Below are 14,094 nucleotides of genomic sequence, written 5' to 3' on the forward strand. Positions count from 1 at the left end.
GGGCGGCACGTGCAGCAATTCGGGGGCGGCAGGTCCCTCACTCCCTCTAGGAGCGAAGGACCTGCCGCTGAACTGCCGCCGCCGATCGCCGCTTTTTTTTTTTTTTGCTTGGGGCGGCAGAAATGCTGGAGCCGGCCCTGCTTGTCATCACAGTCCATACAGTGCTTTAACACTCACTGGATTCCAAAGGCATTTTGCCTGTGATCACTGGGGATACCTCTGTTCCTTGTTTGTGTCTTCTGCTCCCTCCAATTTCTCCCTGGACACTTTGGAGGAAAGGCTTAGGTTGACTTCACGTTGCAAGAAAAAAGAACTGGAACTCACGTATTAAAAGCATATTACCAGCAGCAAATTAAGTTCCAGGGTATTAGCACTAAAAGGACTTGGTTCTGGAGCACTGGATGGCTCAGGGGGCTGGAAATGAGAAATGGAAATTTTACCAATCTGGCTACTGTTGGTAGAGACCAAAATTCATTCCCTCCTGGGTGGTTTATGGGAAATGACTTGAGTGGGTCTCAGTCTGGTTCCGAATGGAGAGATATCCACAGCACAAACCCCAATAGCACAATTGATAGTATTTTCTTCTCTTTCAAGCAGTGTTAGCAGAAAGACCAAGAACTGAACGGTACAGACACACTGAAGTCCTCCTCTCTCCCCCAGCAATAACCCCTCCAGTGCAGAGTTAAGGCACATTGCTAAAAGCGGTAGATGGGCAGAAAGCTTGTACTGCTGCTGCCCAGGTTGTACACTTCCTGAAAGCAAATAGAGGGCTTCAGCCCCCAGGGCTGCCCTAACACACTTTAATGTAAAAACTTCACATGGCTCCCCTAGACAGCATAAAAGGAGACAGGGAGGAGAGTAGCTTGTGGCAGATCATTCTGCAGTGATGTTTTTAAGTCAGGCCAGTGGTGGCTTTGTTAGGAGAGGGATGGGATACTGTGGCTTTGCATGTGTGTTTGGTACCATTATAGAGCATTCTTCAGCATCCTCCAAAACCTGAAAACGTAACCTAGCAACCATCCAAATGCAAGGCCTGAGAGGGGGCAGGAAGGATACGCCTTGGTGATGGGACAGAGGGCTGTAGAAGCCGACTCCACTCTGACCAGCCATCGGAATGATTTTCTCCCATGCTGCACTTGCTCTGTGCATAAAAAAGGGATGTTAGGCCCCATGGCTGCTAATCCAGCACCTTTGACCAGAAGTGAACTCCCTCTGAGAAATAAACAAACAAGGTAGGGGCAAAGAAAACCCGTACAGTTATGGGCAGGGAAAATAAAATCGAAAGGAAGGAAGCAAACCATTTCCCAAGGCTCTATAGAGACAGAAAGAGAGTGTGAGCAAGAGAGGACAGGGGGAGACAATGACAAAGAAAGGGAGAGAGCCCATGAGTGACATGGAAGGCACTGGGCAGCCCCCAGCCGGCTGCTGTGGCTGCTGCTGGAAACAGGACAGGAGTGAACAGATTTCAACAGCAGGGATCTCTAATCTGTCAGCAGCAGTCACTCCACGTGCAACCAGACAGCATGGCACAGGAATCTGGTGCCAGCCTGAGGGCAGCCGGACTTGCCAACTGCTAGGAACATAATGAATTGCTAACGAGACCCTGGCTCAGAGGCTCTAAAAGGTCAAGTGATAATCATGCTCCAGCACCCTCCCTTTCCCCCAAAATCTCCCTTTGCCTCTGATTTAAACATCACATCCCCAAGTGCCTCCTCCATTCCAGCAGCTAAGGATGGAGTCCGAAGCTCAGTGCCTCCATCTGGCCCATCCTCAGTCACCCTCTCCCCCGTGGTGAGCAGTGCTGCTCTCTAAGGACTAGACTGTGTAACCCTCCATGCCATTAGTGAACAGTTATTCACGTGCGTAGTCCCACTGACTTCAATGGGACTGTTTGTGTGACTAAGCATGCACATTTGTGAACAAGGGATTCGCAATCTAGCCCTACAAAACAAGTCCCAGAAACTTCCTCTTCATCTCAACTCCTCCTCCAGCCTCCACCCCAGATCCCTGCTCTGAACTCCTGAAAGACATAGGGCCAAATTGAGCCCTGGGACAAGCTGGCATGACTCCCATTGCAGTTAAAGGAAGCGATTGTTCCTGGGTTGAATCTGGCACAGAGTATCTGTTCTAATTTTGGGAGGATGGGGTAAGAGGAGGGATGCAGGAGAGCTCTGTGTCAGGGGGTAGGGATTGGAGGGCAGGCTAAAAAGGAAAGCACCATGCCAGGGTGTGTATGTTACATACATAGGGACCCTAGTCCCCCCCAGGGCTGGCAATCCAGCATGTATAGTTACATAGGAGAGCACCACAGGGGCTATATAAGAGAAGTCCTGAGTAGAGCCAACATGGTGATGTGTATAGGAAAACACCACAATCGGCGTGGGGAAGGGGGCAGATATCATTTGGTGTACCCAGGACTGGGTTAAAAAGAAAAGTGAAGCCTCCAGTAAGAACTGACTAAATGAGTGTCTCTCCTAGCCATGGGTATCCCTCCGACCATTTGAGAATGAATGGGCCAAATTCATCCCTAGTGTAAATCAACTGACTTCCATGAATTTCCACCAAAGATTAATTTGGCTCAGTGTTTTTAGCCATGAAAGTCTAAGGGAAGAAATGGCATGAATGTGATGCCCTCCATTTCACCACAAGTGGCATGATATACATGTCAGGAACCAGTGGGTCTATCATAATCTGGGAGCAGCAGCTTTAAAGGCAGTGCTGAAGTGCTCCTCTCAGTGACACACTAGAGTTTTATTTTATTTTATTTTTATTTATTGTGAAAAAGTCTCTGATCCCTTTCTAACCCCCCCACCCCCACACACACACACACACATTTTGAGCACTGTCGGTACCCTCAAGAAACATCCAACTGTTACTCTCCTGCCTACACTTAGCCACAATGCAGTCTCTAGCAATGAGAACGAATTCCAGTCAATTCAGGGCATCTGCCATAAATCCTGCTACCACAAGAGTTCTCCGGGGTGCTGAATCAAACTGGCTGGTCCAGGAAGGTTACGGCCAGTTCTCTGCTTCCAGCCAACAGGGTTGAAACAAGATCCCAAAGGACACAGGTCACTAAGTCTATTATACCCTAAGGGAGAGACATCTGGATCCCAACTGTCTATATTCTCATCCAGTGAAGAAATACATGAATACATGCTTATTTCAAGTACTCCCTCTGATCACTGATTCCTAAGATCTGCATCCAACCAACCATCCCCAACCTGTTCCTAAGTGCCAATAGGGAAATATGACTCTGCAAGAATTGAGTTCTGTTCAAGTTGTTTCAGCCAGAATTTCCAAACTGTTTACTGTTCCCAATACATTTCTGAACTACTTGGCCTAGGAGGTTCCAGAGATGAGAGTTAATGTCACCCACAGAGTAGAGGTATCAAAGGTACACCCCCACACACCAGTCCAGTTTACCAGCTGTTTTTAAAGGGTGGGAATTTGAATCTGCCTTTTCCCTCTTTTTGTTATATCTCTTTGCACAGTCAGTGTAATCCCATGTTTGGGTTTCATTCCAAAGCAAATGCTTCAGTACTCTCTTTATTAAAATGAAAAGTGATGTGTGCAGACTGGTGCTAAATGAGAGACTATTAAAGCCAATCAGTCTAGAACTCATTAGTAGCCCTACAACAACAAACTAGTAGTAATGGACCAGCATTCACAAGCAGGCTTGACAGCAACCAGTCAGTAGAAACAGCCCAGATCTCATGGAAGTCTCTATAATAAGAATACAGTGTATACTGCCCAGTGATCATGAGCAACCACACAAAAAGAACAGGCTTCTGCTTGTGAAACCATGTGTCCCAGAAATAATATTTCTTTCCCATGACTCATCCCCAAGCTCCAGTCTCAAGAATGCCTGTGTTATTTATTTATTTATTTATTCATTCATTCATTCACATTTCCAAAATCTAACTATAGGCGTCCATCCTGGGCAACTATCTCATACATTAAAGCCACAAGAAACAAAGGACTCCCATAAATATATCCACCCTAGTCCACTTCCTCCCCGGCAGCCTTAGAGAAAGGAGAGAATAGATAGGCTTTGCAGCATACCTGGAAGGTTAACAAATCTGGCTCTGGCAGACAAAATGGGGAGCGAGTTTAGGGTGAACAGATAGCAAATGTGAAAAAGTGGGACAGGGGGTGGGCGGTAATAGGAGCCCATATTAAAAAAAGCCCCAAAATCAGGACTGTCCCTATAAAATCAGGACATCTGGTCACCCTAAGCGAGTTCCAAAACTGAGGGCCTTTCACGGAACATGCCCTTCAGGAAGCTCCCTCTCCTCACGTCTGGTGATCTCAGCTGGTGTACTATGGCATAGGGATAGAGGAGATCTCTCAGATAACTTGATCCCATCCCATTTAGGGCTTTATATCATCAGATGTAACCTTGCTAGACTGGCAACTCTGGATTTCCAGACCCGTGCCCAGATACCCTCTCCATGATGCTAAGAGAGAAACTGAACCCTTGGCACTAATAGGAATGAATGGGAAAAAAGGTTGACATTTGGATTTTCAGTTTATATTTGGACCCTGAATCTGAATATCACATAATCCAAATATCAACCAATTCATTGGGCCCAGTCCCTTCAAGCAAAACCTAGAATGTGTACATGTTGGTGGTACAGTTGGCTACTTCACCAGGTGGACTGATGTTCCCACTACATAATTCACTTGCACCACCCATACAAGACATGTTTATGCATTTTGGTGTACTACACTCATTTGCTGATAGAAGAGCTCATTTCACTAGTGTGGCATTCAAACACTCCATCAGGAAGCTAAGCACATGATGTTATCTCCAGAGGAACCTCTCAGAGAGGAACAAAAAGATCCATAGGAAAAAAAATCTCCCCACATGTAGAAAATGACCACTATAATATGTGGGACAAGTATTTCTCAGAGTGCCATTTCCCTGTTTAACTAGTAGAGCTATTTCACCAGTAGTTATTTTTAGGAAGAAATCTGCAAGATCTACTAATCAGGATCAAAGACCCACATCCCTAACCTACCTCAAAGAAGCATCAGTTTCAAGGTAGACAGGAAACTACAGTTTCTACATGAGACTACTACTACTATTAGCACCATACAAGGTGAAAGAAAGAGTCCAGATGAGAGCCCATCCTTTTTCTGATGCACTCTGCATATGGACATTCATTCACACAAAATTTTGCTCGCACAAATGTTTGCAACAGTGAACTTAAAGGGGGTGAGAGAACGTGATGAACCAAAATACTGTTTCTAATTCTCTAAACTGTTCAGATACCTTTTCCCCGTTATTTGCCCCATTCTATTGACTACTAATGGAGCCAACAGAAATGGAGATTATTTGATTTTGGCTGCATCCTGAGCTACATGTACTTCCCAAAAATAGATTGGCTAGCAGTGGTCAGGATTCAAGCACAGACCCTGGGAAATGACTAATTCACAGCCTTAATTCATAATGTGCTTAAGATGAACTAAATTAAACTTTTCTTTAGCTTGATGCGTCATTCTTTCTAGGATAGAATGGGAAAATTCCTTCATCATGTTACCTCCCAGCTATGGATTTGAAGCAGTTGGGACCTACTTTGGATTAGACAGCAGTTTCTGAAATACTAACTACATGGCTATCAGTTGATCCCTGGTGTATTAGCAGATCATGCACAGTTTGTAGATAACCCCCACCCATCATGCTCATGTATATATATTTCTCCACTCTGCCTAGGCATATTGGGGGTAACTGCAAGCTGTAGATGGCTTCATATAGTACTGCAGGGGTCCATTGACACCCTGCAGTTAGTGTTCTGGAAACTGCAGTCCAATCCCAAGCATTTCTGACCTTTTAAATCCATTCATATATTGCTCCCTCATATTGCATTGTATATAGTGTATAACTACGATAGGATCCTTTGAGATGAAAGCAACTAGAAAAATACATTTTTATTTACTATCTGGTACCCATGAAAAATGAACAGGTTGGTAGACTTTAGGGCCCCAGTTAAACAAAGCTATTAAGCATGTGCTCAAAGTTTAGTGCCTGGTAAGTCGGATTGAAGGCAGTGAAACTTAAAGGCCTGAACCAAAGCCCATTGAAGTAATGGGAGGACTTCCATTGACTTCAGTGTACTTTGGATCAGGCCCTAAGTGTGTGAGAATTGGGGGGGCATACAAGGTCTCTCGCCTCCTTTTTTTCGCATATTCACATAACTTTTGAGTTGAGGCAACAAAGGCATATGGTACCTTCAGATATTTATGGCCACAATTTTAAAAGGTGACTTCAAGGTCCTAGGTGCCTAACTTAAGACACCATAAAGGGGCCCAATTTTAAGGAAAGGCTGAGCATGCACCCTCCCTCTGAAAATCAGGCCTTTTTACAGTGTCTCAAAGAGGGCACCAAAATATTGAAGCATAAAACAGAGTCTGGAGATGATTGTGGGAGAAATGGAAGAATGGGACATCAAGATTAGCAGAGTATGTGTCAGCTATAAGAGAACACTAGACAAAAACAGCGGCAGCTAAAATCACTAGTCACACTGAAGGCCAGAAGAAGAGGTCTGCATTTTCATCTGTGACTAGTGATTTTAGCTGCCACCATTTTGGGGTGTCCAACTTGATACATATTAAAGATAATTGATTTTCCAAAGACGGGCTCAGCAATTTCTGAAAATCAGGCCTCTTTAAGGTGAATCCAGTTGGGAACCGAAAATCACTAGTCACTTGAAAATGTAGACCAAGAAGCTTTACCTTAATGCTGTGGTTGGTAACTTTGTATGCATTAGATTTAAAACTTTCCCTACTGCATCACTCAGAAGAAGAATAGAGAAGAAATACAGAAGAATAGGGAAGCCTGAGCTAGGGAGGAGGCTGCTAATGACCATAGTCAAGGTAGTTTTCAGGGGAGCAGAGCAGGCAGAAGCCAGACTGGAAGAGATTAAGAAGAGGAAGTCTAGACAATGTGAACTGGCAGCATGGTCAAGGAGTGTGCAGACAAAGGGGAATTAGGAAATGGAAGAATAGTTAAAAAAATAGAGGGACAAAGAGAAGGCTTTTCCCTTAAGATCCCATTACTTGGGATAGAAAACTGCACTGGGCAAACCAGTGAAGGAAACAATCCTATGTTGACACGGAGGATGGCTGCAGGGGTGGTCAGCATGTGAAGGGAGATCTTTTCTCTCTTGATTTTTTTCTATGATTCAATGCTACTGTCCAGTAAGGAAACGTCCTTACTTATCCTTCTACCTGAACTAACTGGAGAAGACCCTCCATTCCTCTTTACACATGAACAAGGGGCCTCCTGTCCTATTTGCATTTGATCCTATTATAATCCGAATGCAGGGGCTTAAGGGTAAGTGGTTTTTTACCAGTGTGAACTAGGAATTGTGGCGCAACCAAAAGGCTTTGGGTAAGTGGCATGCAATTTGATCAACAATTACAATGAAGTACCTGCCATAGTCATTAAGGGCCATATTTTTCAGAAGCACACACTATAGCTAAAGTCAATGGGATCTGTAAGTGTTCATCACCTCTGAAAAATCAAGCCCTGATTGTCCCAGAAACATACTACAAACCTGCTCTAGACAGACTTTGACATCTCGTACAAATGGTACCTGATGAATCAGAGCATGCAGACCACCCAGTGACAACACTTGATTGACCTACCATATTTGCACGGTGCCATGATATTTACATCAAGGCAAATGACAAAAATGCATGCGCTTTGTGGAGACCCCCTTTGGAGAGTGTAAGCTGGATTCCCCCCACCCTTGTCCACCAGCAGTAAAAGGACAACCTACCCAAGGATGTCTATATGCACAGACCGAGCAGCAAGTCACTAGAGCATCACAATCCAACCCCCCCAGGACCCATTAAGCCAGATGAGGATTTTGCATCACTTCCCAATTCAGGTTTCCTTCCCTGGATTGGTATAACATACTGATGCCCTGGGGGGCAGAGATGGGAAGAGGAAGGAAATCCAGTGCTTAGGGTACTAGCCTGGGGATTCAGGAGATTGAGATTCAACTCCCTGCTCCACCACAGACATCCTGAGTGACCTGGGGCAAGTCACATAGCCCCTCTCTGTGCCCTTCCCATTTGTAAATGGGGATAATACTTCCCTACCTCACAGGGGTATGGTTAGGATGAATACATTCAAGATTGTGAGGCACTCCGAAACTACAGTAATGGGGGCCATATAAATACCTAATAAAAATATTGCTCATTACCCGGACCACTGTGTGCATTGTTGGCAGTGCGGGGGGGGGGGGGGGGTGTCAAACCCAGGACCTTCTGGGTCTAAATACATGAGCCTCCAGAGGTTGGGCTAGAAGACCCAAGTCTGTTAGACAAGGTTTTATCAGCCTTTATGCGTGCCCCAGCCATTATTAGAAGGGGACAGAGCAGCACCCTGAGTGGGTGTGAGTTATATACTCTTTTATGCAAAGAGACACTGTTAAGAACCATAGGATCCATTCTTGTCACACACACATGGAATCTTTCATCCTTGGAAATGTGCACACAGACTTTTGCACTATGCAGTCACTGTTCATCCACCTCCTGGGTGCTCTGGCTCCTGTTCTGTATTGACTTTCATACCAGCACCACCGAGAGCTGTTGAAGTAGCAGCATGAAAGGACACGAACCACCTCAGAACTGGCCAGACCATTAAAAACCTTCCATTTGCTCAGCTTCCAATTAATACAATCTTGGGTTGCTCTCCCTACTGGTCTCCTAAATGCCACAATCTTCAGAAGGGTTTTTCAGATGCCTGCTTGTGACCCCCACTTCCCACCCATTCCCCTTACCTGTTCAGCATGTTGGACTGGTAGATCCGTTTCTCCTGGGTGTTGTAACAGCTGCTCTTGGGCTCAGGGATGAAGCTGTGCTCAGACAGCATGTCAGAAGCAGCCGTGGTGATTATGGCTATCCCATCCCTCACCCTGGCAGGAAGGCCATAGTCCCACTCATCGTACGACACAGAGATGAGGCCAGTGGGGAACTCAGATGGCACTGTGTCTGTATCCCCTGCCACCAGGCTGGGCACGATCCATGTGTAAGCATAGCCTGTCAGCCCCACAGAGTTGGCCACCTCAAAGATGTAGGTGGCCTCTTCCTTAGTGCAGTAGAGGAGTATGACAGGGCTCTGGAGCTTCTTGAGCTGGTTCTGGATCTTTGAGTCTCCATCATCCAGGGACATGTCCAGCAAGAGGACCTCCTCCAGCTCCCAGCCCACGAAGCTGTTCTCGATGGTGCTGCGGATCTTGTTGACGAAGTCCTGGTAGCCAGGGAAGTAGGTAGTGACAATGGAGAAGATGTACCAGTCATATTCTTCCATGATGTTCAGCATGACGGAGGCTTGCTGTTCTATTGATGGGCCAAACTGGAAGAACATGGATGACTCATCCTAGAACAGAATGAAAAAGAGAGAGAAAAAACAAGAAGGGGTCAAAGAAAATAAAAAAACAAGTTCATGACCAACTCCAACGAGTAGGGGAAGAGGGGAGATAGGCTATACACCTCTTTTCTTTGTGTTTTGGGCAGGTGTGACAGTTCTCAGGACACCAAGGACTGTGAGCCACCTTGTTATCTCCTGCCTCCTTCAAGAGGGAGGCTTTCTTGTGGAAGCTGGATGTCAGCTCTCTGGCATCACCTGCCTTTCAGCCACCCAAGCATCCTTTCCTCTGGGTTATACCAGCCCTAACTTTGCCTTTCAGGGTAACAATAGATGCACTCAAATCCCCAGTCCTTACACATCATTCCCCTGTGATATCCAGTCCCTGACAATGGCTGCCTGCAGAAATTTCAGGTCCTCTGCACCCCATGTACCCCAATTTACCAGTTTTAACTTAAACCACCACTCCTGTAACCCACGACACTTGTGAGTGCTTACCATAAAATGAAAGTAAAGTATTTATTTTTTTCTTAAATAAAATAACTGGAAGTGAGAGAAAGTGATGGAAGCAAATGGTTACAACGCCAAACAAATCAAAAAATGTGAACCCTGGTCTACATTTATCAATAGTTACCTTTCCCCACAAAGTTCAGTCTGTTGCAGAGCCAGAATCCAAATGTTCATGAAAGCCCCCTGCTTCTTAAGGGGTTTCCTCAGTGAATGAATACAGAGGGCATTTCCCTACACTCTGTTATACTGAAACAATCTTTTGTCTTTATTCATAGCCAGGGCAATCTCCTGCCTGCTATAAAGTTCCATTTCACCTCTGAGTGGTTTTGGTCATTTGGAATTGTCTTTGATGATTTCTGGGATGTTGCAAGGGTATACAATCGTACCTTGCATTACCTTGCCAGCTGACTAGGGAGGGGTAATGCCCTCATGCTTGAATGGGTCATCACATTACCTGGTGACTAATTTTTACTCTGAGTTCATAAAGTATACTTTCAATATAAATAAATTATTCCTTAAATACTACCTGTACATACATCTCACAAGGATTATGAATCTCAACAAGTTACGAGCTTTCTGTAGATGCTGTACATGTTACTCTTTATGGACAAATATCCTGTAAGATATGTGTTTGGTGTAGTGAGTTTGTCAGGTACAGGGTGAGAGATGTTTTCTGAGAACAGGGGACCCTTTGCCAAAGAACCTCTGTGTTACAACAAGATTCAAGGATTATTATTGTTAACATCAGAGCTGGGCAAATACCAAGGGGGAGGGAAAGAAAATATTTTATGGTGGTTGTTCTTGTTTTCTTTTTGATTATGGCTATTTGAAGCTGCTTAGGGGTCTGAAATATTAGAAGTAATCCTGGAAAAGAGGGATGAATGGGTTCAGGGTAGATGAGGTCACAGGGACAGAATAAATGCTATTTCTATTGGTGGTGTTTTTCTTATCCCTCCACCTGTATTAGGTTGCCTTTCTTACCATGCTCAGGCCTTTGCATGAAAGAAACATTAAAATGAATCAATTTTAAAACCTCAAAAAGTGATCTTTAGAAAGAGCTTTTCTACAAATCCCAGTTAGCCAGTGGCACAGTGAAAGTGTTTCCCATACTGGTAGTTCACAATACATCAGACTTGCAATTTGTCAACGGTCCAGTGTAATTTTACATCCCTGCTTTTCCCCAATCCATGTTGGAAATGAATGAAGGAAGCATTTCCATAGTAGTTTCATTTATGGATTGATCTTATGCCCTTTAAAATCAAGATAAAACTCCCATTGACTTCAATGGCATACGATTGAGCCCCTAAAAAAATGGTAGAATTAAATGTTGGAGTTCAGCAGAGATTCGTGTGACAATAAGGTGGACCATCCACAGCCAGTTTTAGGAATGAAGCACTGGCCTTGCCTCTTCCCAGCAAGCCTGAAGAATTGGAACAGAGGTCATAAAGGAGATAAACAGGTGTTTTAGGTCAGAGGAAATCCATTGCACACAATAAGCCCATAAATGCCCTAAAACTTTACCTCAGGACATACACAAATTTGGAATAGAGTGAAGCGCAGATCTCTACCAAAACCATCCTCCTACTGTCTGGCAGGCAAAGCTGCTTTTCAACCGAGGTCCCAGCTAAATCGTCCACCCATTCTTTCCTTAAGAATGTTTTTGATTATCTGCTTCCACTCTCTCTCCTTTAGCAGAATATTCCATAGCTGAGCAACTCTGGAAAGAAAAGCCTATCCCAGTACCCAGCCGTAACCTGCTTGGCTCACTTTCCAGACCTGATCTTGTGTTGTCCCTGAACCCTCTGTAAGCTATGGCAGTGGTTCTCAACCAGGGGTATGTGTACCCCTGGAGGTACGCAGACGTCTTCCAGGGGGTACATCAATTCATCTAGATATTTGCCTAGTTTTACAACAGGCTACATAAAAAGCACTAGCAAAGTCAGTACAACCTAAAATTTCATACAGACAATGACTTGTTTATACCCCTCTATAAACTATACACTATTTATATTCCAATTGATTTAGTTTATAATTATATGATAAAAATGAGAAAGTCAGCAAATTTTCAGTACTAGTGTGGCTGTGACACTTTTGTATTTTTATGTCTGATCTTGTAAGCAAGTAGTTTTTAAGTGAGGTGGAACTTGGGGGTACACAAGACAAATCAGACTCCTGGAAGGGGTACAGTAGTCTGGAAAGTAGTTGAGAGCCACTGAGCTATGGTATTTAAACAACAATGAGGTCAGTTATCCCACCAAATTCTCTCTCCATTTTTAAAAGTAGTGTTAACACCACTCCTAGAACACTGCATACAGTTCTGAGCATCTCAAAAAAGCAGAAAAATAATAGCAACTTGAAAGCAAGTCAGAGAACAACCAAAAATAACCAAAGTCCTTATTTGTGTCCCATGTATTCTGTGGTTGAACTAGTCATAGAATTCACTCTTTGCCACAAAAATCTCATATTTCTTTAAAAAGATATATTTCTAGCCTTGATGGTTATGGAAAAACAAACATGAAAATGTGACCCAAATGTAAACTAATGCAGTGACATCTGAGTTTGAAGACAGCCTGAACAAATAGCTCTGAGACATTTCATTGTAATGGACTGTTAACTCTGAAACCTGAAGATGACAATGTATTCCATACTGAACACTGAAACTGGAGAGAAATCTTAAAATAAATTTAATATAAAAACAACACAGGGAGCTATATGATCGTATTATTCATCTTCATATTAAATTCAATAAAATCCTCCTTTTCATAAATTTATCTAAAGCTGCTACAGAATTTCCATAATTTCTACCAAAGACTCACAGAACTGAGGGACTTAGCCATAGATAGGGCCCTTCCAAATTCACGGCCGTGAAAAACGTGTCACGGACCGTGAAATCTGATCTCCCCCATGAAATCTGGCTATTGTCAGGGAGACCAGATTTCACAGAGTTACGTGGCTGGAGAGTGGCGGCTGCTGGCTGGGAGCCCAATTCTGAAGGCAGCATCACCACCAGCTGCAGCACAGAAGTGAGGGTGGCATGGTATGGGGGGGTCATCAATATTTGGGGGGGCAAGGCTGGCCTTACAGGTAGGCGAGTGGGTGACCACCCAGGACCCCTGGTCACCTCCCCCACTCATCCACACAGCCAGCCCCAAACCCCTTTAACTCCCAAGTAATGGGTCTGGAGCCAGGGAGGGGCAGGGCTGAGGGCGCCCCAACCAGGAGCTCCTACTATGAGTGGGGCTCCAGCTGCTAGTCCCGGATGGGCTGGGGTGGGACAGGACGACTTCTTCCTCTGCACGGGCTGCTCCTGAGGCAAGGTCAGAGATCCATCTCCAGGAATCTCTCCCAGCTTCAGGAAGCTCCATGGCTGCTGGCTGGGACTCCAGTTCTGAAGGCAGAGTTGCTGCCCGCAGCAACGCAGAAGTGAGGGTGGCATAGTATGGTATTGCGACCCTTACTTTTGCGCTGCTGCTGGCAGTGGTGCTGCCTTCAGAGCTGGGCACCCAGCCAGAAGCTGCGCTCTGGCTGCCAACCTGTAAAGAAGGCAGCAGCACAGAAGTATGGGTGGCAATACCATGACCCCACCCACTATAACTTTGTGACCCCCCCCCCCATGGCCCCATTTTGGGTCAGGACCCCCACAGCTACAATACTGTGAAATTTCAGATTTAAATATCTGAAACCATTAATTTTATGATTTTTAAACTGTGAAATTGACCAAAATGGACCGTGAATTTGGTAGGGCCCTAGCCATAGAGTACACAGACCCTCACTTGATACATTTTTTAGCTCTTTCAGTATTTTCTCACTTGGCTAAATGACACCTAATAGATGGAAGATAATAAATCTGCTAGCATTTAAAGGGTGTATAGATCAAGGAGGAAAAGGACTTGTTTAGGATTGTACTGACACATGGGAGGGGGAGAAGTGACATAACTGAACAAGTCCTTGCCATCCTAATCTTGATGATTTGAAACATATTCAGATATTACAATTAGAGGGTGTGGGTCAGACATCAAACTACAGGACTGTACAGCCAAACGTCCCTCAGGTTGTTCTACCCCAATGTCCGAGATAGGAAATCTCCATTTCCACTGGGGCGAAGCTACGAAATCCACACCAACCAAAGCATTAGTGCATTGTGTAAATATGAATAGAATAAGATAGGTTTTAAAAAGTCTCAGTCTCAGTTTCAATCTCAA

At 44.6% G+C, this 14,094-nt stretch overlaps 1 protein-coding gene across 1 annotated transcript in view; it reads right to left on the minus strand.

Moving 5' to 3' along the window:
- GRIN2B (glutamate ionotropic receptor NMDA type subunit 2B) overlaps positions 1–14,094 on the minus strand; it is a 223,413-nt gene that overhangs the window by 145,110 nt on the left and 64,209 nt on the right. Inside the window, exon 2 of the mRNA XM_065404136.1 lies at positions 8,796–9,394. Coding sequence (XP_065260208.1) covers positions 8,796–9,394 — 599 coding nt within the window. The remainder of the gene's footprint in view (positions 1–8,795; positions 9,395–14,094) is intronic.

This window comes from Emys orbicularis, chromosome 1 (assembly GCF_028017835.1).
Source record: "Emys orbicularis isolate rEmyOrb1 chromosome 1, rEmyOrb1.hap1, whole genome shotgun sequence".
NCBI classification, from domain to species: domain Eukaryota; kingdom Metazoa; phylum Chordata; order Testudines; family Emydidae; genus Emys; species Emys orbicularis.